Here is a 23,074-nt window from a genome sequence, read left to right as displayed (position 1 = left end):
GACCACTCATAGAATGAATCCAGCCCAACTGCAGCACAGATTGTTGTCTGGCATGCTCTCTCCCACCTTCGGGCCACCCTTGGGCGCACCAACATTATAAAAGTATAGTCCCTCTGCTAGCTGAGGCAGAGAGTTCAGGAAACCTCTTGTAAATGATGACAATCACAGATGTCCACAGAAAGACCCATGTAGATAACATAGTCCTGATTTCCATATGTAACTCTAATTGATTATATGACATGCCTTGAAAACTAATTGTTCAACTTGCTGCATACACTGTCCAGGTGGGAACAAGTGGAAAAATATACATTGCTTAGGGAACATTGAGTTTTTGGCAGAAAAATTTTGGCAGTTTATATAACAATGCTGATGTGAAGGCAGCGGTTTTATATGTAAAAAAGATTTTAAGACCTTGTAAAGATGTTAAATATTTACATAAAAAATTATGCTCAGCTAAGAAAAGAAGAGCAAAATGCGAAAACCAAGTGTGCCTTCCATAAATTGTTCTTTACTTGTTTCTTATGTGTTTTTAGTAGTTTTTAGACCCACTTTTTAGTGATTAAGCACCCACTGAAAACAAAATCATATGTATGGAAATGATAGTAGTATTTCACAGCCACAAGAAAAAGAAAGACAAAAAGGAAGAAAGGGGACTTTGTACCTCTGTCCCTGATGATTTTGTCCCTCATGCTCTGGGATGCAGTTATTGAGAGTTGATGAACTTATGTGGGAGGATGTCCTTAGAGCCACCGCTGAGATGCCCACCAATGGGGATGAGAAATTCAGCAGCACTGAGGAGGTATGGTGGGAGAGGACATTCGGGTGATGGCTCACATTGATAACCAGCGGGTTATGCTGGCATGACAGTTCATAGGTTCCTGAAGAGAAATAAGATGAATGATATCGTAGCCACCCATACAGCACTGTGTTTCCATATCTAGCATTCATTTTTATCTTCTCGATAGCTGTGTACTCCAAGCAGGGTCCCGGACAATGTAAGGGACAGAAGCCTAGTTGACTCCAGGGTCTACTGGCTTACCCCCTAGCAGCCCTAAAGGGACCATTGTCAGACTCACCAAGAGAGTGGTTGTTCCCACTGACATCAGTCAGGTGAACAGTCACTGTTGGCCGCCGATGTTCTCCAAGTACCGGGCCATCAGATGTCAAGAAAATGAAAATTGTCGTGGCCACTCCTGGTCTACTGAAACACACCTAGGCATAAGCACACATAGGTATAAGCCATTATTTCCAGAGGGGTATCGAGGAATGTGTCACATTACTTTTACATTTCCTCAGTTCACCGTTTATAAAGCAAGAGCTCCCTTCTCCTTTACCTATGAGAAAAATACAGAGTAGGCACAGAAAGATATCCAGGTTCACACCAAAAATCAACATTAGATGAAAAAAGATTAACTTGTGGCTACTGAACTTGCCATCTTTTTCTGAGATTTTTGACTTCAACTGTTCCTTTTTCACTTGGGCCTGTCTTTCTTTAAATTTCTCAAAAAGATCACTGAAAGGGACCATTGCTGGAGACAATAAATCACTGCACAGCGAGCCAATACCACATCTCCAAAGTGGGAGAAGTGGACAAGACTCACCAAGCTAACATACTGCTGTGAACTGGCCTAGCTCCAAACATAGTTCTTCCTTCCCCATCACCCTGTCTTCCCCCTAAACTTCTTATCCGAACGTCTCACTTAGCACGCGAACTATGACATTAGAGGTTACTGTGGAGTCTATGGTTTCTGAGACTAGAAGCTGACGAACCGTCTGTTCTGACGAAGTTTTGTTGGTGCCCCAAGCGTATATGCCCAACTCTACCCATGGCTGAAAAATAAGCCAACACCAAGGCCTAGGATATTCAGTTATTTATAAAGAATATTCCTAGATGGTTAGGCTGATTAACAATATAACTGTCTTCCAAAGTAAACTATGGGAGTTTCGTCCGTGAAAATCCTTTAATCAAAAAAGAAAACACCTTAGAGTTTGGGGGATGACCGGGAGGGCTTATTTTCCACGTTGAAATTATTTGATGCAGCAATTCTAGTGTTGCTTTATGTCCTTTAGCTCAATATTATGCTGAATTTCTATTGATCGTAAATCCCTACCTTGCCTGGTATTCCATGATAGCTACATCACTAGATTCTGGTGCTTGGCCTTACAGTGTTCTGTGTGCATTTCTGTAGCTTTTTATCTGGTTACAAGAGCAATGAAGCTCCAGGACAACTGTCCTCAGGGTAAAAGCAAGGTGTATCCACTGGCGGGGACTTACCTCTTCTAAAAATGGGGAGGAGGAGAGTAAAACATGTTTTCCATTTTACCAAGAATTCTTCCTTGTGTGCAGGCTGATTTTTCCTGAGTCTTGCTGGTGTGTTTATAGAGTGTCCGTTTGCACTGCTGGCTCAATTAGGGGGATTTTATGATTTGCAGTGGTCAGTGCAACACAGCTCTCCCTTCTTCCTCTCCTCCTTTGAGGCAAAGACCAGCCACACTCTCTTTTTACAGTGTCTTTTCCCCCTTCTCATTTCCCCTCTTTGAAGTAATAAATATTCCTTTATAACTTAAGAAACATCCAGACCCATAGGTTAGAGCTTGCAATACGAGGTCCTTTGTCCCTGGCTGGATGAGGGCGAGACATGAAACATACCATAAGGTAACCAAGAGCCTAACGCAAAGCCCTCAACTTCAGCGGCAAAGGACATCAAAGTCCCTTGGGAACTCCCACAACCTCTTCCTTTTCCTACACCACAAAAGAGACCTGAGTACTGGAAAAAAGTTCTGGGTTGTTTCCTGAGACAGGAACAGACGGAGTCCAAACAAGTACGTGGTGGCTTTACCTCTGTAGGCCTCAGACTGGAAGAGTGGGGTGGGTTCAAGAAGGAACAGGGGCGCTCAGTCTTCCCACCTTCTGTTGGGCCCCAAAATAGACACCACCCACCTGAAACTAATTAGTTGGGGCAGGTCTCATGGTGTGGATTTCTCTGTCCTGAGGGCCCATGCCCAAAACCTCCAACTCATTTTGCATCTCCTGGCAATGTGCCTCCTTGCTCTAAGGGTCTTTGAACCAAATCACTTTGAGCCTTACAGTCTGCTCCTGGTGGCAGTGTCTCTGTGCTGTGATTTGTGGGAAGGGCTATGCCAGGATTTCTAGGCCATGGCTTAAGTAGGAAACCACAGGTAAGACTTACAAAGGAGACACAGGCACAGGGATGTTGGAATACACAAAGCAAAAAGAGAGAAGGGTTTGATCGGAGTACAAGACACTGAATCGGAGGCATTTCCTCTCCCAGTGACACAGGAGAGGTAACCGAACCTTGTTTTCACCTGAATACCGAATATGCCCCACAGCAGCCACTAGACGTGAAGAAAGTATGAACTCTCCTACAACTATCGGAGCCTCTAAAGCAGAGACTGGCTTGAATGTGCACATATGCGCATACCCGCCAACCTGAGCCAGGATGAAAAGACCCAAATCGGTTCACCATTCTGGAGAGAGGGGTGCCAGGCAGAAACTTCAGTGACTCTTAGCTCCATCTTTACTAGCTGGTGAAATCCAAGCAGTCCATCCCTCCCCTCTGAGCCTCAAGTTCTTCTTTTGCACATCCCAAACACAGACTTACTACCTGTCTCATGAGGCTATTATAAGGATTAGACCGTGGCTCTCATCTAGTTAAGAACTCAATGTTCATAAATTAATTCATGAAATAATTCTTATTTCCAAAGAGAAGTGTGTTTTATTTTGTTGGTACTTCAGAAAGATGAGAGTAAAGAATAGAATTTCAAAATTAAACAGACACCTATATATTTTGGTGCACGGAGAATTATGCTTTTCCAACATCTGCCGGCTGAAAAATTTCACATATGCTATTTTAAATTGGCACGTGTAGAAATGTGAGTTGGTATTCCAGGTTCTACTTCTATAGACACTGGTGATATCCAAGGCTTTTGATACAGAGTATATCTCTATAAATGGAATCCATGAAAAATACATCATATATATATATATATGTATATATATATAACTCTTTCAATAGACTTTTCAAAAATTCAGTTCAATATGTGTTTATCAAAAACCTACTTTGCTGTGTACACATGTAGACAAAGAAACTTCTAAAATTGACAGTATAATTAGAATAGTAAAGGTGTATTCCTTACTTAAAGATGATGACTTTCATTGAAGTATACTTAACATACAGTGTTACATTAGTTTCAAACATACAACACATGTTTGAACAACGCCACCCATTACTCAGTGCTCACAATAGATTAGTCATTATCTGTCACCAAACGACATTTTCACAATCTTATTGACTATATTCCCTATGCTGTACTTTTCATTGCTGTGACTTATTTGTTTTGTAACTGGAAGTTTATGCCTCTTAATCCCCTTTATCTTCACCCATCCACCCACCACCCCTCCGGCAGCCACCTGTTTGTTCTCTGAATTGAAGAGTCTGGTTTTTTAGTTTCCCTCCTTTTTTCCTTTGCTTCTTTATTTATTTTGTGGAATTTCTTAAATTCCACATACGGTATTTGTCTTTCTCTGACTGGCTTATTTCCCCTAGCATTAAACCCATTAGGTCCGCCCATGTTGTTGCAAAGGCAAGATCTCATTCTTTTTTATGGCTGAGATATATTCCATTGTATTTATATGCCACATCTTCTTTATCCATTCATCTATCCATGGACACTTGGGATGCTTCCATATCTTGGCTATTTTAAATAATGCTGCAATGAACATAGGGGCGCATATATCTTTTCAAATTAGTATTTCCTTTGAGAAAATACCCATTAGTGGAATTACTGGATTGTATGATGTTTCTGTTTTTAATTTTTTGAGGGACCTCCATACTGTTTTCCACAGTGGCTGCATCAACTTGCATTCCCACCGAGAGCGTACGAGGTTTCCTTTTTCTCCACATCCTCGCCAATACTTGTTATTTGTCTTTCTGACTCTAGCCATTCTGACAAGCATAAAGTGATACCTTACTTGTTTTTGATTTGCCTCTCCTTGATGATGAGTGATGTTAAGCATCAAAGATGATATTTAAAAAAAAATTAATGTTTATTTATTTTTGAGAGAGAGAGAGAAACAGAGCATGAGTGGGGAAGAGGCAGAAAGAGAGGGAGACACAGAATCCGAAGCAGGATCCGGGCTCTGAGCTGTCAGCACAGAGCCCGACATGGGGCTCAAACTCACTCACGAGCTGTGTGATCGCGACCTGAGCCGAAGTCAGCTGCCCAACCAACTGAGCCACCCAGGCGCCCCAAAGATATTTTTAAAAGTTGCTTTTCCCACAGCTAAATCACAGCTATTTTAATATAGTATTATAGTCCACACTATTTTCACTTTATACAAAATACATAATGAGTTCTATGTTCCTAGATGTAAAAGCTAGGTATCGGCTGGAACAGGTACGTGGGCAACATGAAGTTCTACTTGTTCTACCCCTGTGCCACTTTTGCCACTACGGTGTGACACTTCTTTAATCACCACACCAAATGCATTATGTGAACAGCTTTCCCTTCAGGATAAAGGGTACCAAATAGTTCACCTCCTGGAGAACTATCCAGATCTAAAATGAGCACCAGACACACCCCAAGAGAAAAATCCAAGACGCTAAGAGGTCAAGGGGATTACTAGCTTCATCCGTAATACTGTATTATTCGTGTTAGCAAGGAGATTGCATTCTTGTATTACATTAGCAATATGAGATTAATTTGAACTTAGCTCTTACGAAGAAAAACTAGAGCTAGATGTCAGAAAGGAGGCAGAATCTTTTAGAAAAGCAAGGGATTCTCAGGACTGAAGGAATGGTGTTCAAGACAGAGGGACTGCCAGTGAAATGAGCTCAGTGAATCCATTGCAAAATACTCTGAACTAAAGAAACATATTGGAGAGACAGACAGACAGATACTGACTCGCATACAGACATGAAAAACCAGTCCACCACACTCAATGGCTTTTTCATCCAAAGCCTTCACATTAACTACTGGATCTAACTTCTGGCCACTGGTGAAGGGTAAGATTGAAAGAATGTTCCGTAGTGAAGAACTGTTTGGGCTTAAGAAACCCCTCTTCAGTCTGCCTACTGGGTACAGACACACTCAGTAATACTCCCAAGCCAAGCATTTCGACTTCCAGGTCATCCTTTGTGGTGGTCACTGGATAGCAGACCCTGAAACTATACCACAAACTTGAAAAGAATCTTCGCTGAGGTTTTTAAATGCTTTTGGTTAGTTACTGGGTTGTTATTTTTTCTGTGCCTTTCCTTTTCACTCCTCTATGGCACATCCTGATTCCAGAGAGACAGGGGAGGCCCTTGAACAGGACACTACATTCTCTTTGTATAGCACTTTACAGCGCGCCAAGTATGCTCACGTGCTTTGCTGGAGCCTCCATAAAGTTCCTTGGGTTTTTATTCCTATTGGAGATTTTTGTACTATAATATCCCCAGTATACAAAAAGTCGTATCATAGAAGTGGAAAGTAGGTTTTGAGGAGGTTAATTGATTTCCTCTAGCTAAAGTCTAGAGAGGTAGGAATTTGGGTTTCCCTACCTTCAAGTTCTGTATTCTTTTGATTACCCAATGGTTCTTAATTTGGGGTGAGCAGGAAGTCACAAACTCGTAATAAAATTTGTTGACACTCGTCAACAAAAGTGGGGAAAACATCATTTTCCCCCAAAATGAAGTCACACAAACACTTAGGCATAAACGTTTCCCACAATTTGGGAAATTCCCACAATTTCTGAAAGCTACGAGAACCCTTTAAAAGCTATTTGTAGTCCAATTAGGGGTCAACAGAAATCATATTAAGAATGCTTGCACTATTGGTGTGCCTGGGTGGCTCAGTTGGTTAAGCGTCCAACTTTGGCTCAGGTCATGATCTCACGGTTCATGGGTTCAATCCCCGCATCAGGCTCTGTGCTGGTGGCTCATAGCCTGGAGTCTACTTCAGATTCTGTGTCTCCCTCTCTCTCTGCCCCTCCCCACCCACACTCCTTCTCTCCTCTCTCTCTCTCTCTCTCTCTCTCTCTCAAAAATAAATAAACATTATAAATTTTTAAAAAATTTTTAAAATGTTTATTTATTTTTGAGAGAGACAGAGACAGAATGTGAGTGGGTTAGGGGCAGAAAGAGAGGGAGATACAGAATTCAAAGCTGGCTCCAGGCTCCGAGCCGTCAGCACAGAGCCCAATGTGGGACTCAAACCCACAAGCTGTGAGATCATGACCCGAGCTGAAGTCGGTCACTCAACCGACTGAGCCACCCGGGCACCCCTATAAAATTTTTTTTAATAAATAGATAAAAAGTGCTTGCACTATTGGTTGAACCATATGCCTTTTTTGTAGATGAAAAATTATCAAATGTTGGCAATTTCATATGGCCCACCCTAATAATATTGCTACCTTTGTAGACTTAAGAAATTTGACAGGGCAGAGAGATTAATTCTCACAGTTTCAGGGGATCTTACCTGACATCCAAATCTAACAGAGGAAGGGAGGCTGTGAGGCAACTAGCATCTTGCCACTGACCTATCTCAGTAGTCTCCATATGTGACGATGTGAGTCAGAATGGGAAACAGTTTTGAACCTGGTTTGACTTCCTTCCCACATCCAAGCCTGTCTCCCTTGCTTTGGTCAAAACTCAGCTGATATCCTATGTTATATTCCTTCATAGTACAAGTATGGCTATAAACACCATGGGCTTATGTGATTCTCTTTTTGGAAGAGTGAAGTCAAGTTGTCATTTTGGGAAATGAAGAGGGAGCACCATTATGACCCCCCCACCATCCAGGGGGAGACATTTGGAAACGTGTGACTCGGCAAGTCAAAGGAAGGACTCAGATCAGAATCAGCTTGTTGTCTCCCTTCCTTCTAACAGCATTTCCTCATCTGTGATTTTAGACACCAGGGCTAAGTCTGCAGAGACTCTGTGTTAGAAGAGCCCGTGCAACTCACAAGGGGGCTCAGAAAGAGGGAAACCAAATCTGTGGCGGATACTGCGGTGTGTGGGCCACTGTGAAATCTGGGAGATACTGTGAGACCACCTCCTTCATGACCGAGCACTCAACCCACGGCAAAGTCTCCTTCTGGAAACTGCCCTCCAAGGAAGAGCGACCCCACAAGCTCATGGCACTCTTCTGGGGAGGCTGGAGAGGGAAGAAACCCATGTCCGGTGGCCTTTTGATAGGAGTGAGTGGTGTACAGATAGGAGAACTCCGAGGGCCATCCAGCTCCGTGTGGGATGCCGACACTGTCACATGGCCGTCTCACAGCCCTCCTCTCTCACTACTTTCTAGTTCTTTCACTCCCCCAACAAGTGTTGATCTTAGGAAAAGTTCTCGATAAACTTGCATCAAATCTTCACCTCAGACTCTGAATCCTGGGGACACTCCACACAAGACAAACTGAGAATGAGGGAAGGTGTTATGGAATGCATACGGAGAAGCTTCTCTTGGGAACAAGAATGTGTAAGTGAGGGAATGAAGGAGTGCACTCCGGAGCCAGGCAAGCCTCCCCACACCCCGTTGAGAAAGATCGCCATCCCAATTACTCATGTCACTTAGAGTCGGATAAGATGTTGCGTCAAGGGTGTGAAAAAGCTTCTGTGTCAAATCAATGAAAAGTTACAGAAGTAGCAATCAGACAGGAAAGTGGAAAATGGGTGCTTTTCCTTCTGGGGAGAAACTGTTGAGCCACTGGGAAATGAAGTTCCTCTTTCAGTGCACCAGTCTAGTCTCTGGTGGAAATGAAAATCGTGTTATACATAGTCACCTTTGTTTTTGCAGGATTCCCAGGGAAGGCAGGGATCCACACAGACTGATTTTCTAAACAGGTTTTCTTTTGAAAGGCAAGACCTGTTTAGAAATGTCAGGGGTGTGTACAGAAATAATTCTAATACCTATTATAAATGCTCCTGGCCTCTTCACTAGGGAACCCTGTACTTAACTGAATTTTTACTTGGTAAATTGGAGGCCTCATTTTGAACATCAATTATTTTCCTGAATGCTAAGATAACAACCCTATAAGGCAGTGCTCTCCAAACTTTAACGTATCTACAGATCGCCTGAGGGTCTTGTTTTAAAATGCCAATTCTGATTTAGTAGAGCTGAGGTTCTGCAGTCCCTACCTATCTCTCAAGTGATGTGAATGCTTCTGGATGCCAACCACATTGTGAGTAGCAAAGCTCTAAAGGTATCAGCAGATATACTTCTCTTTGCTCTTAGCATTTGGTAGCCTACAACTGGAATTCTTTTGTTATTCATATTTATTATCTATTTCTTTTTTAAGTTCACCATCAAGCTTAAATGAAAATAGAGTGGAAGAGAGCCAAAGCATAAGAGACACTTAAAAACTGAGAACAAACTGAGGGTTGACGGGGGGGTGGGAGGGAGGGGAGGGTGGCTGAGGAGTATTGAGGAGGGCACCTTTTGGGATGAGCACTGGGTGTTGTATGGAAACCAATCTGACAATAAACTTCATATATTGGAAAAAAAAAGACTGGAAGGAATCATCTAGTCCAAACACCTCAGTTTAAAAGTTTATTTATTTATTTTGAGACAGAGACAGAGAGGGGGCGGGGAGGGATGGAGGGGGGGAGAGAGAGAGAGAGAGAGAAAGAGAGAGAGAGAGAGAGCATGAGTGGGGGAAGAGTCAGAGTGAGAGAATCGCAAGCAGGCCTCGCACTGTCAGCATGGAGCCTGATGTGGGTCTTGAATTCACCAACTGTGAGATCATGACCTGAGCCGAAATCAAGAGTCAGATGCTCAGCTGACTGAGCCACCCAGGTGCCCCCAAATACCTCATTTTAAAGCTAATAAAATTGATGTCCAAGAAGCTGTATGATTTATATAAGGTTATTTGACTGACTAGTGGTAAAAATAGGGCTTATAATACTGCTCCTCTGAGTACAGGTCTTCTCCCAGTTTCTATCTCCCCTACTAATTTGTTGCTCCTTTTCTGTAGCAGATTGAAAAGTCAGAAAATTAATATTATTAAAATTCTAGGTAAGGTACATAAGCTTTAACAAAGAGATCTAACCACCTTCCTATGAACAAAACGTCAAAGAATCCAAAGTAATGATGAGACTTGATGCTTTCTATATATGAGTTTTTCTTTTTTGCTAAATAATGAAATCTGGACAGTTTTCTGGATGGTTGAAGTCATCTCTAAACAGAGGATTAATATTCAACTAATTAAATTAAAAAAAGTGTTGCCAAATTTAGCAAAAACAAACAAAACTTAACAAGATGTTCACTTAAATTTGAATATCAGAAACAATAAAGAATTTCCTTAGTATAAATATGCCTTGAACATAGCGTAGGACTTACTTATATTAAAAAATTCTTCATTGTTGACTTGAAATACTTTTTTTCAAAAAGCCCAAGTTGGCAAGATACAAGAATGCACAACTTCAAAAAAATGAAGAGATAAAAGAAAGAAGAACAGAGAAATAAAAAAAGAAAAGAAGAAGAAATGATTTTGTAGGTGTTTGTATATAAAGAGGAAGAGAGAAAAAATAAATGGGAAGAGTGGTAGATACTTTTTGGACCAGCTAATAGAGAGCACACATTTCTAATACAGACTGGTCCTTAATTTCTGAATGAATGGAGGCTCATGCTTTAAGTGCTTCCTAATAAAATGTAGGACCAAGAAAGGAAGGAAAAAAAACCTTTAATAATGACAGAGCTGGCACCATAAAAGTTGTTACCCTCTAAAACTCAATGCTAGAAACAAACACATAAAATGCTATTAAGAATCCATGATTTTAAAAAGATGTTATGAGTTATTACAAAATACTTAGGGTAGACCAATGATGAAAGCCCTACATGTCAACATTTATTGGCTAAAATCAAAGCAGTACCTAGAGGGAAACATTAGGAAACAGTGAAAACAAATTATCCAAGTGTTTGACACAGGAAGCTAAACAGAACATCAGTATGAATCCAGAATAACAGGGAGAGAGGAAATAATAAAGATAAAGACAAAAATCCATGACTTGGAGAACCGTGACTAGAAAGAGGAGGAAAATGAACAAAAGTAGAAATTGTTCTTTGAAGAAACCCAGACATGAGTAATCAAGAGAGTGAAGAGGAGAAATCAGAAGGCTTAAAAACATACAATATAAAAGGAGGGGTAACTATAGCTAAGACAGAGATGAGACAGAATAAAAATACATTATGAACAACTATCAGCACGAAATTTGAACACGTGGAAGAAATTAGTAAATGTATGGAAATCTCCCATAGTCCAAAATTGGAAAGGAGAAATTGAACATATTAATAAAAATCAAAGGAAGTTAAATGACAAACATAAATATTTCCTCGAGAAAAAACCCCAAACCCAACTGGTTTTACAGGTGGGTTAATTTTGAAGGAACAGATAATCCTTATTTTATACAGATGGTTTCAGAAACTATAAGAAGGAAAACTTCTCAATCAATTTTATGAGGCTTGTGTAATGTGAATATTCAAAAGAGGAACAAACTAATTCCTTATATAAATACAAGTGCAAAAATCCAAAGCAAAAGATTAACCAATAAAATCCAAGAGCATATTTAAAATATAATATGTAATAATCAAGCGGGTTCACGCCACAAAGACAAAAATAACTTGATATCTAAAAAAAAAATTATTGATATGATTCAACATAATGATACATCAAACAAGAAAACTCATATGATCCTATCAATTGACATGTATCAAGTGTTTGATTAAGGTCGGCTCACATATACCAGTATGTTTTTCAAGAGGCAGAAGAAAGAATTTAAGGCTTATTCTAAAATTTATATAGAAAATAAGTGCTCATGAATAATGAATAGCTAACTCAATTTTTTCAAATGTGCAAAAGCGGAAGAAGGTGGGGACATGCCCTACGAGTTACGCTTATGTAGCAAAGTCTATTCCAGAAACTAGTATATAATTAACGTGGCACTTCAGATCATCAGGGCAAGGATGGAATGTTTTAATGGTTGCGATTATAAATTGGCTTCTCATATATAGGAGGAAAAAAGGGGTGCCCTACTTATTCTAAATACAAAAACAAATTTCAATAGGTTAAACGCTAAACTTCAAAAGGCAAAACTGTAAGATGGTAAAAAATATTTTTGCAATCTTAGGAAAAAACTAATAGATTTATCTACATGACAATTAATAGAAGAGGAACACGAGATGGCTGACAGTTATTTTTGTAAAGGGATGCTCCACCTCACTAATAATGCCCAATATCACGATATCACTTTGTTCACATCAGATTTACCCATTTTAGGTAATTAGATAATAATATGTTTATGCACGGATATGTGGAAATGAATGCACTATTTTCATTTGTCTTGGAAGTATCAACTTTAATTTCAAGTCCACATGCTGACATAGATGTCTCTCTCTTTCAGTGTATTTCTGAGCCATCTTGTTCCAGTGATTGTCTATTTGTTGATATTTTAACCATTATAACTTCATGGTATATTTTGATGTTTGACAGAGTCAGGCCTCCTTCCCCGTTAAACTTTTGTAAAATTTCCATAAACACATTAATATCAACTTTGCCATTCCTTAAAAGTACTTCGTGAGAATTTTTATTGGGATTCTGCAAAGTCTGGGGTTTAGGGAGAGTCGACCTTCATAGGATATTGAGTCTTTCTGTACAAGACCAGTTTGTGACTCTTCATTTATTCAAGCTTTCATGTGTCTTCTTCATACAGATCTTTCCATTTCCTGTTTTTTTTTTTACATTTACTCCTAGATATTTTACTACCTTCACTGCTATTGTAAGGGAACTATTTTCTTTAATCGTGTTTTCTCTTTGACTGCTATTTAAAAATTAGCATATTTGCTTTCATCTTAATGTTGTATTAAACTATGATACTAAATAAATAATTTGGGGGTTGTTTCCTCTTTTCAGGTATCAACTTAATTTCTGGGGAAATAATTTGAATTTTATTTCCCCCTTTCACATTTTATCGTTTCATTTCTTTTATAGCTCAGAAAGTATAAAATTCAAAGTCTAGCATTGGCTGCTATTTCCAGAGAAAGTAAAATAACAATGGTGATACAGGAGTTTTTGCTACTTTGCGCCTCTTTCTCTGTTAGTTCCTTAACATTTTTACTTTGACTTTAATTTGATCTTTTCCTAATTTAGGTGGAAACTTTGATTATTAATTTTATACTGCTTATTTTTCAAACAGAGATATATAAAGCTATAAATCTCCCTGGAAGTACTATTTTAATCATATCTCATACATTTTGAAATGTTGCTTCATTATCATTCAGCTCAAAATATTTTCTAATTTTCCCCAGAAAACCTTCTTTGACCTATGGATTATTTAGAAATATACTGCTTGACTACCAAAAAATTGCACATCTCCTAGACATATTGTTATTCATTTCAAATATAGTCCTGTAAAGGTCAGAGGATGTACTCTGTATGACTACAATCATTACAGATTCGCTAAGACTTATTTTATGGTCTAGTATATAGCCTATTTTGGTGAATGTACCACGTGCATTCTGCAGTTGCTGAGTGTAGTGTTTCTACCAATGTCAAGTAGATCAAGATACCTGATAATGATCTTCAAATCTTACACACTTGTCCTGATTTTTTTGTGTTTGTTATATCAATGACTTACAGAGAGATATGATAAAAATCTCCAATTATTATGAATTTGGCTATTTGTCTATTAGTTCTGTCAACTTTTAATTCATTTCTTTTGAGGCTCCGTTCTTAGGTGATTCAATTTTATAACAATTAAGATTGTTCAGCATTTTTGATAAATTGACCCACTTATCAATATGAAATATCCCTGTTTTCCTCCGGTAACACTCTATTTTGTCAGATATTAACATAGCACAGAAATTTTCTTACAGTTAGGGTTCACATGATATACAATTTTTCACTTTTACTTTCATTCTGCATGTCTTTGTATTTAAAGTGTGTTTTCGGGGTACCTGGGTGGCTCAGTCAAACGTCGGACTTTGGCTCAGGTCATGATCTCACAGTTCGTGAGTTCGAGCTCCGTGTCGGGATCTGTGCTCACAGCGCGGAGCCTGGAGCCCGCTTCCAGTTCTGTGTCTCCGTCTCTCTCGCCCCTCCCCTACCCCTGTTCACACGGTCTCTCTCTCTCTCTCTCAAAAACAAAAGAACATTAAAAAATTTTAAAATAAAAATAATAAACTGTGTTTTCATAAACGGTATGTAATTCTTTCCATGTTATGTAGACTGACAATCTCTACCTTTTATATGGCATTATTAGGCAATTTGAATTTAATGTAATTAATAGCATCCTTAGTTTTAAGTCTGCCAGAGGGTATTTGTTTTTTATTAGCTGTTTCTTCGTTCCTCTTTTCCTGCTTTCTTTTGAGTGAATCAAGTTATTGTATCATTGTATTAATCTTCGTGTATATGTGTATTTTTAATGATTGTTCTGGAGATCATAATATGTATATCTAACTTACTACAATCTACATTCAAATAATATTACTATCCATAGTGTAAGGACCTTACAGCCATATTAACTCCACTTACCACTTGTCCCTTATAATAATACATATTATTTCTGTGCAGGAGAGGACGGTCAAGCTGTCACTGAGGTTGCTCGACTTCCCGTTTCACACACTCATGCTTCCTTCCCTTCTTTTCCACAGATGTTGGTACCCAGGCCGCTCCTTAATAAACACCTGGCACACTAAGTTCCATCTCAATTTTGGTATACGTGCTGATGAAGCAAGCACCTAAATTCCATCTCAGAATCTACTCCTACAGCATCCAACCTGCCACAACCAAAGAAGATGATCAAACTTCCCCCCATCTTCGAAAAATTTCTTTTGATGTGGTTTTCACTCAACCTATAGCCCATCTTTTATAAAATTTTGGAGGAAGAGGTAGTCTGCCTCTGTTTCTAGCCTCTGTCTCCTCCCCTTTCAATCTAGCATAGCCCACAGTCCCACTTACCCACCTCCGTGTTGTGTCATAAGTAGCCTCCCCCCAGTCACCGGATACATTCCAGTGGACCCCTAGGGGATGCCTGAAACTGCAGATAGTACCAAACCCTGTATTTATACTATGTCTTTTCCTATACATCATACCAGTGATGACATTTAATTTATAGATTAGGCACAGTAAGGGATTAACAATAACTAATAATAAAATAGGACAATTGTAACAATGTACTATAATAAAAATTATATGAATAACTCTCTCTCAAAATATCATTGTACTTCTTCTTGTGATGGTGTGAGATAATAAAATGTCTACGTGATGACATGTGAGGTGAATGACCCAGGCGTTGTGACATAGCGTGAGGCTACTACTGACTTTGTGATGATGTGTCAGAGGAGGGTCATCTGCTTTTCAACCACGGTTGACCGCAGTCACGGAAACTGCAAGAGTGAAAACACGGATGAGGGGGTGCCACTATGTTACCATTACGCTCCCAATTGCCAAGGCCAAAAGCTAACATGGCATTGTTCATTCAAGCAATCGCCAAACATTCCGAAGATTACAACAGGGAAGCTCTGTGCTCAATGCCTGACATAAAACCATGACTATACATGGTCACTGCCCACAAGTTCCTAGAGTTCATCAGATGAAGACGGAGAAAGGAGAACAGCAAAGTATACAAACGCTGTGACAGAAGAGTCTGCTGAGGAGGCGCATAGGAAGAAGTTACCGATTACACTAAGAGGGGCTTGGGCAAGAGGTTCGGGAAAGGTCAGACTATAAAAGATATAATCCATGAGCTAAATCTTAGAAGATGAATATGTGTTTCTTAGAGACACAAAACAGAGAAAGCACTTACAGAGAAAGAAAAACACGAGCTCCCTACCTGAAAGGTCATGGAGATGTGAAAACCTCAGAGTATTCCAGTACTGAAAGCAATCTGTTATGACTAAAATGATTAAGGCGTAGAGTGTGTGTGTGTGTGTGTGTGTGTGTGTGTGTGTGTGTGTAGAGGAGTGTGGAAGATGGGATAAATGGGGGAATTCAATGAGACAAGGTTTATCTCTATCTCTCTATGTCCAGTCACCAGGCCCTTCTGAGTCGGTTTTGTAGTTACTGTGTCTGTACCATATAACTTACGACATTTTGTCTTCTGGAGTATTTGTGCAACATGGCCATGCAGTGTATGTACCTCAAGGATAAAGATGGCGACTCATTCAGCTTTGAACTTCTCTATAGTATAATATTCTATTCATTTTCGCCAATGTTTATGGAGTAGAATTAAAATTGGCCCTGTTACGAGGTGGAAATAAGGCAAGTGTCTATCAACATCTTTAGTATGAACTGGACACGTGATCCAGAGTGAAGGTGGGCACGCTATAACCCATGGGCCAAATCTGACCCACTGCCTGGTTTTGTATGGTCTGTGAGCTAAGAATGTCTTTTGCATTTTCCAATGGTTGAAAAAAAAATCAAAGAAAACCAATGTGAATAAGGTGAAAATTATATGAAATGAAATTTCAGTGTTCATACATATAATTTTATTAGAACACAGCTATGCTTGTTCATTTACATACTGCCTGTGGCTGCTTTCATTCTATAATAGCAGTGTTAACAGAGTTGTAAGTAGTTGTAACAGAGACTGTATGGCCCATGAACCCTAGAATATTTATTATTTTGCTCTTTATACCAGCTCCTGGTATGGAGGAAGGACCGTGGCATTTTGGGATAAAGTGGATTTGAATCTGAATCTTATCTGTATCTCTATTAACTATGTTATCCCAAATGTTTAGCATCTCTGAGTTTTCAGATAATCATTTTTAGAATGAGTAAAATCACATCTCTGATAGAGAGCTTGTATGAAAATTAATAATAAGATACCTGGAACAGAAAAAAATATCAATAAATGTGTTTCTCAACCACCACCATCCCCACACCCCTGTGTGGTATCACAGACTCTTTGAAATCCAATCAATTAAATGTAATACATTTTCTGTTGAAGATTCATACTCAGTGTTTGGCTAGTTGAACCCAAACAAAGAAAAGAAGGAAATAATGGTTTATAGGCTTTAGGTTTTACACAGCAAAGGCTTCACATAGCACATGTTTCCAGCAGTAGTCTATAATTTATAATTGATGTTTTAAATATTATATTCAAAATACTATAAGCATACTATATTTAAAATACCTAACTACTTTCTGTTAAGATTGCTAACCAGTCCAGCCTGAGTGAGACCATTCCAAATTGGGAACATTTTAGAACAGCCATGAAAATAAATATGAACATATGATTTTGCATATGTTGATGGGCTCTCTGTGTAACCAAACAGCACCTCCTTCTCAGATTGCTTCATTTGTTGTCTGTATTGCTGAGATTCAAAGCACTTTCTGGAAGGAATCATTCCCTCTGTTTCTTTCTCTATCCCCCAATGGCACCTCGAGTTATAATATGCACTTAATAAATCCTATGAATTAGGTCCATAGATACATTGTCTTTGAAGAATTTAGAAGAAAAGCAACAAAAGAAGACAAGAGGGCTTTCCTTCCAATTCCACATGTTTTAATTTGTTTTCTTGCTCATGTCATGTTCTCATGTTTATCCCCAGTGTTCAATTCTGGGTCTGGCATATAACAGGTGCATAACGCGTGCTGACTGAATACGGCAACATGGTATAGAGGAATAAACATGCGATCATAGTCAAGAGGCATGAGTCTGATCTTCAGTTTTACCATTTGATTCTTGAGTAATGTAAAAAAAGCACTTTGAGACGAATTCTTATTTTTCTAATCTATAAAATAGGAAAACAACTACTTTGCCAAACTCAGAGCTACTGCAGGGATCAAATTAAAAAGCACATGAGAATGCACTTTGTAAACTATAGTGGCTTTTAAAATGTGCTTATTACTGTAAATAATAAAAATTTACATGTTATGCCTTATAAAAGAAATTCCTAACATTTTGGTGTATTGGTTTGAGATTAGATGAAACCAAAGAAAACTAAGAGAGACAAGTTCTCAGTAAATGAGGACTAAATTGAGAAATTTGTTGGGAAAGTAGCATTTTAGTAAATGAAGGATTTTGGAAAGATATTTTCAAGGCTAACGTTTTTCAGTATAGTTGTTTCTCACTTGTACAATAAATTTGTCTCTGATCCACTACATGCAAATCATATGTGTGTGTCAAATCAAGATTAAAGTAAACTAAAAAAAAAAATAAATAGTCAGAAATCCTATAGCCCTCAGAAAACTTGTGGAAAAAATCCCCAATGAGCTTATTTTTAGAAATAACTTCCTAATTTATTTGGTATTAAATGGATTTGTAAAAACTAAATTTTATTAATAGGTTTGATATATTAACTCCCAAATATATTTGTGATTTTTTCATATATATATATATACACCCCTACATCATTTGTAGTAAAAACAGGGTGCACACCGAAAATATAAAATATACATGGTAGTTAACTGACATACATTAAAAGAATTCCAGTTGGAGACTTCTGCTTCTAGCTATGAGGAAATAGCTTATAATAGAACAAACACTTCTGTCAAGAATAATTATAAAATATGAATAAAGTAAAAAGAAATTTTTTTTATTTTTTTAATGTGTATTTAATTTTGAAAGAGAGAGAGAAAACAAGCAGGGGAGGGACAGAGAGAGAGGGAGACACAGAATCTGATGCAGGCTCCAGGCTCTGAGCTGTCAGCACACAGCCTGATGCGGGGCTCAAGCCCACAAGCCATGTGATCACGACCTGAGCTGAAGTCAGACACCCAACTGACTGAGCCATCCAGATGCCCCAAAAAAGAAAAAAGTTTGAAAACATGTGAGAGCAACCACAGCAATCAGGACTGAAGAGACTTGAAAAGCAAGAAACCACATTGAAAGGAACCTCACATTCTGTGCCACTTTTGCCACTGAGGTATTTTTCAAACTCTAAGCTCTGCAGAATAAGAGCATAAGAAACTAAGCGGGAATTGGTGGGTAAGAGGCCAAAAAGCCAAACAGTTTTTACCAGACACATACTGCTGAGGAGACAGAAATTGTACTTCAGAGACTATCAAGGTGGAGGGCCTAATCCAAGCTTTTATTTGAGACCCCTAAAAAGGGGAAAAAAGGAAAAGGGGAAAAACATATCAGGGCTCACTAATACAGAAATTTGAAGCATCTTTTCTTTTTAATTTGTTTAATGTTTATTTATTTTTGAGAGAGAGAGAGACAGAGTGCAAGCAGGAGAGGGGCAGAGAGAGAGGGAGACATAGAATCCAAAGCAGGCTCCAGGCTCTGAGCTGTCAGCACAGAGCCCAACAGGGCTCGAACTCACAAACTGTGAGATCATGACCTGAGCCAAAGTCAGACAGGTAACTAGCTGAGTCACTCAGGCACCCCAGAAATTTGAGTCATCTTCATTACTGATTGGATTAAGATGTTCTTTCCCAAATCTTACTACATGTTTAAAAAAAAAAGTAAATGATCTTGAAAGGAAGATATCATTAGCCACAATCTCTACAATAATATTTAGTTAAAACTTTATTCAATATGAAAGTAAATGAGGCTAAATGAATGAAAATAAAGAGAAGAAACAGTCAACATAAACAGACCTCAGGTCACCAAGCTATTCGTATTATCAGGCACAGACTTTACAATTATAGGGATTAATATATTTTTAAAATAAACTATAGGATAAAGAATTTCAAACAAAATGAGAATCTATACAAAAAGTTAAATAATAATTCTAGAATTAAAAATACAATAACTGAAATTAATAATGTAATAAACAGTTTAACAGCCAATTATATGGAATAAAAGTTGTGATTGTGATTAGTAAAACAGAAAGTATACCAGTATGAAATAACCAGACTTCAGCATGAAGCAAAAGGGTAAGAAAAGTAAAAAAAAAAGAAAAGAAAAAGGAGAAAAGATATACAGCAAAAGGTCTAATGCATGTATATCTAGTGTCTAAGAAAAGGAAGAAAGCACAGATGGGCAAGTAGAGACATTAAGTCACAGATTCAGAAAGTTTGACAAACCATTAGCCAGATATATACAAAGGAAAAACAGGCCTTGGAACATCATAGTAAAAGTGCCGAAGACAAAACACAAAGAGAATATAGTAAAAGCATCACAGAGTAAAAGACATTGCCTTCAAAGTTGTATATAGCAGATTGATAGCTAACTCTCCAAAGAAAGTATGAAAGTGAAAAGACACTGGGATAACATCTTTAGGTGATGAACAAAAACAACTGGCCACTTAGAATTCTATATACCAAGCAAAGACACCCTTGGAAAATGAATGTCAAATAAAGATACTTTCAGCCGCACAAAAACTGAAAGAATACATTGCCAGCACACTCACATAAAAACAAACGATGGAATTTCTTTTTCACGCTAAATAAAAATGAGGAAAGCATAGAAATATGGAAAGGCCCAAAGAGCATTGGGCAGGGTAAATATTTAGCTATTTTTAAATCATATTAACTTTAAAAAGCCAGGAAGCAGTAAATGGAGGTAGAGTATCCTCAGGGGCTCACTGCTTATGAAATTATGAGAGCTCTAATTCATAGCAGAAAATTGTAAAGAAATCACATAAATTAAGAAGACAATGACAGACAGCCCTACAAAACTGAGCAAAAGATTTGAATACGACCTCCAAGAGAAAAAAAAAAGAGAAGTATACAGAAATGGCCAATATATATTTAAAAGACCAAACTCATTAGGCAACATATAAATCCAACTGACATGATGGAGGGGCTACTACCTTTCTATGCCAAACAGAATGGCTAAAATTAAGGCCTGAAATATCAAGTACTGATGAAAAATGTGAAGCATCTGGAATACTCATAAGCCTCTGGTGGGAGTATGAATTAGTACAACCACTGTGGAAGACTACTTGGAATTATCTACTAAAGCTTCTCATCTGCCTACCAACGATCTAGCAGTTCCAAATATACCCACCTGTTTATATATGTTCACCAAAAGAAATACAGAAATGTTTCTAGCAGAACTATGTGTAACACCATAGAGAAAAACTGGAAATAACCCAAACGTTGATCAATATGGACACACAAGTTTGGTGTACTCATACACTGGAATGCTACATGGCAATGAAAACGAACCCTACTGCTAAATGAAGCAGCACTCTAGCAAATGAAATGTTGAGTAAGAACGAATGAGACACAAGAAGTACGTACTGTAAAGTTCTTCACATAAAGTTCAAAAACAGGCACAATAATCTATGGCAATGGAACTAAAAAGAGTAGATACCTCTGTGGTAAAATCACTGACAAGGGGAGTAAGAGTGATTTATGGGGTGATGTCATACTCTTTCTTGATCTGTGTGGTGGTTAGAGAGGATGTTCACTCTCTAAAAATGTATTGATCTGTGCATTTTTGATTTTTTGCACCTTTCTGTGTGTATGTTACACTTTGTAAATGGATTGACTTACAAAGAAAGAAGCCCAAAATTCAAAAAGAGGTGAAAAATAAACCCAAAATATAAAACCTCAGAGAAAAACAAGAGGAAATTTCCCGAGAAGCCAATCCAACATATCACTTTACACACACACACACGCACATGCGCGCACGCACACGCACACACACACACACACACACACACACACAATCTACCCACAGCCTTCACAAACAACCATTTGGTTCACTTACTTTGAGCCAAACCTCCTCCTCCCTCTCCAGGCTACCTTCTGTCTGCTCACTCCTTTTATCCTGAGGTCTGTTTCCATTGGTGACACAGGGAAACCAGCCAGTGAGAGGACGGTGCTCTGGTAAATCTGGATGGTATGACGTGCAAATCTGAAATGTAATTTCAATCAAAAATTAAATGTATAAGGTGAGAGAGAAGTAAATACAATGACTCTGTAGCTCAAAACCAAAGTTTTCCTCTCTTTCTGAGTGCCTAATGATCACACTATTGGCAGAAAACTTTTCTCTAAGCAGAAGAATGTCTCAATGCTCTCTGTTAACCTCAAGATATAATTTACCTGGGTAGAAAAACACACATGATAACTCTCAGCCTACCATCAACCCAGATATCTTGCCCAAAGAACAGTCCTGGAACATTTTAGGCAACTGCTCCTAGAATTAGCCATAGAAGTCTGTCCAGGATGATGGTTATATCCTTACTGGGCAGGATCCACCAGTCCGAGGAGTGAGGCTACTGAGTCAGAAACCATTAAGCATTCAGCTGGGTAAAGGAGTCAGGGAACAGAAACACCAGAAAATTTCTCCACTTAATACTTAAGGAAGATAGACAAGCTAGACTAAAAGCCACTTCAGAGAGCTGTTACTAACGCAGAATCTCCCAACTTTCCTGGCTTCCTGTCACTGGGCACCAAGAACTCTTGAGAAAGATGCCAGATTTCACTGAAGAAGTGTAGTGAACATTGCTAGCTGCCTCCCCATATCCATTTCCCCTTACTTTCTTATTAGGAAACTCTGATTTTGTTCAAGGTGGCAGTAAATCCAGTTACAAATGCTCATCTCCTCAGAGACCTTTACAACAAAGGGTGATGACGTGACCTGGATGTGACCGATGAGATGTTGGTGGAAGTCTATAGTGTTAAACGTCCAGAAAAGCTGCCATGATTGTTTCCCAATAAAAAGGGAAAGACTCAGTTAGCATATACGTACTTCCTGTGAACTTCCCCCATCTTCCTGCCTGAAATGCTGACTTCATGCCTGGTGGAGTCATCTTATGAATAGGAGGAAGAAAGCTGCAAGCCAAGGATGGAAAGAGCTAGAATCTAGAAGATTCCAAGGTCCTTGAGGAGTCTCTCGAACTAGAGCACCAACTCCTGGCTAGTTTCTCAATCTCCCGGGGCTCTCCTGAAGTATACAATGCAATGATTTCATCCTGGCCTAAAATACCAACAGAGCTAAATCACACTTCCATTGAAATGATGGGATTGCTTATTGTTATGATGAATGGAAGAGTTTAGTTGGCAATGGATGCATCTGGAATAGTACCCAAAAGCCAAAGCCCTTAATCTTCTTTTCAGTATTCAACTCTAATTCATAGATGTCAGTCCTTAAAGTCCTTGGAGGATCTCCTATTTATTTAGGTGGATATTCATGGAAAATTGTATACCAGAGGATTTGTTTTTAGTACTAGCTCT

At 38.7% G+C, this 23,074-nt stretch overlaps 1 protein-coding gene across 3 annotated transcripts in view; it reads right to left on the bottom strand.

Moving 5' to 3' along the window:
- The window catches only part of PAPPA2 (pappalysin 2), a 273,265-nt gene that overhangs the window by 105,993 nt on the left and 144,198 nt on the right, over positions 1–23,074 (bottom strand). For all 3 annotated transcript variants that reach the window (XM_043569391.1, XM_043569393.1, XM_043569392.1), the window contains 3 exons: positions 21,606–21,752; positions 1,077–1,212; positions 662–878 (listed from right to left, as the gene is read on the bottom strand). In XM_043569391.1, the coding sequence (XP_043425326.1) occupies positions 662–878; positions 1,077–1,212; positions 21,606–21,752 (500 nt within the window). The remainder of the gene's footprint in view (positions 1–661; positions 879–1,076; positions 1,213–21,605; positions 21,753–23,074) is intronic.

Source organism: Prionailurus bengalensis, chromosome E4 (genome assembly GCF_016509475.1).
Source record: "Prionailurus bengalensis isolate Pbe53 chromosome E4, Fcat_Pben_1.1_paternal_pri, whole genome shotgun sequence".
NCBI classification, from domain to species: Eukaryota; Metazoa; Chordata; class Mammalia; order Carnivora; family Felidae; genus Prionailurus; species Prionailurus bengalensis.
The sequence above is the reverse complement of the archived record's forward strand: the minus strand, read 5'-3'. Positions and strand labels throughout refer to the sequence as shown.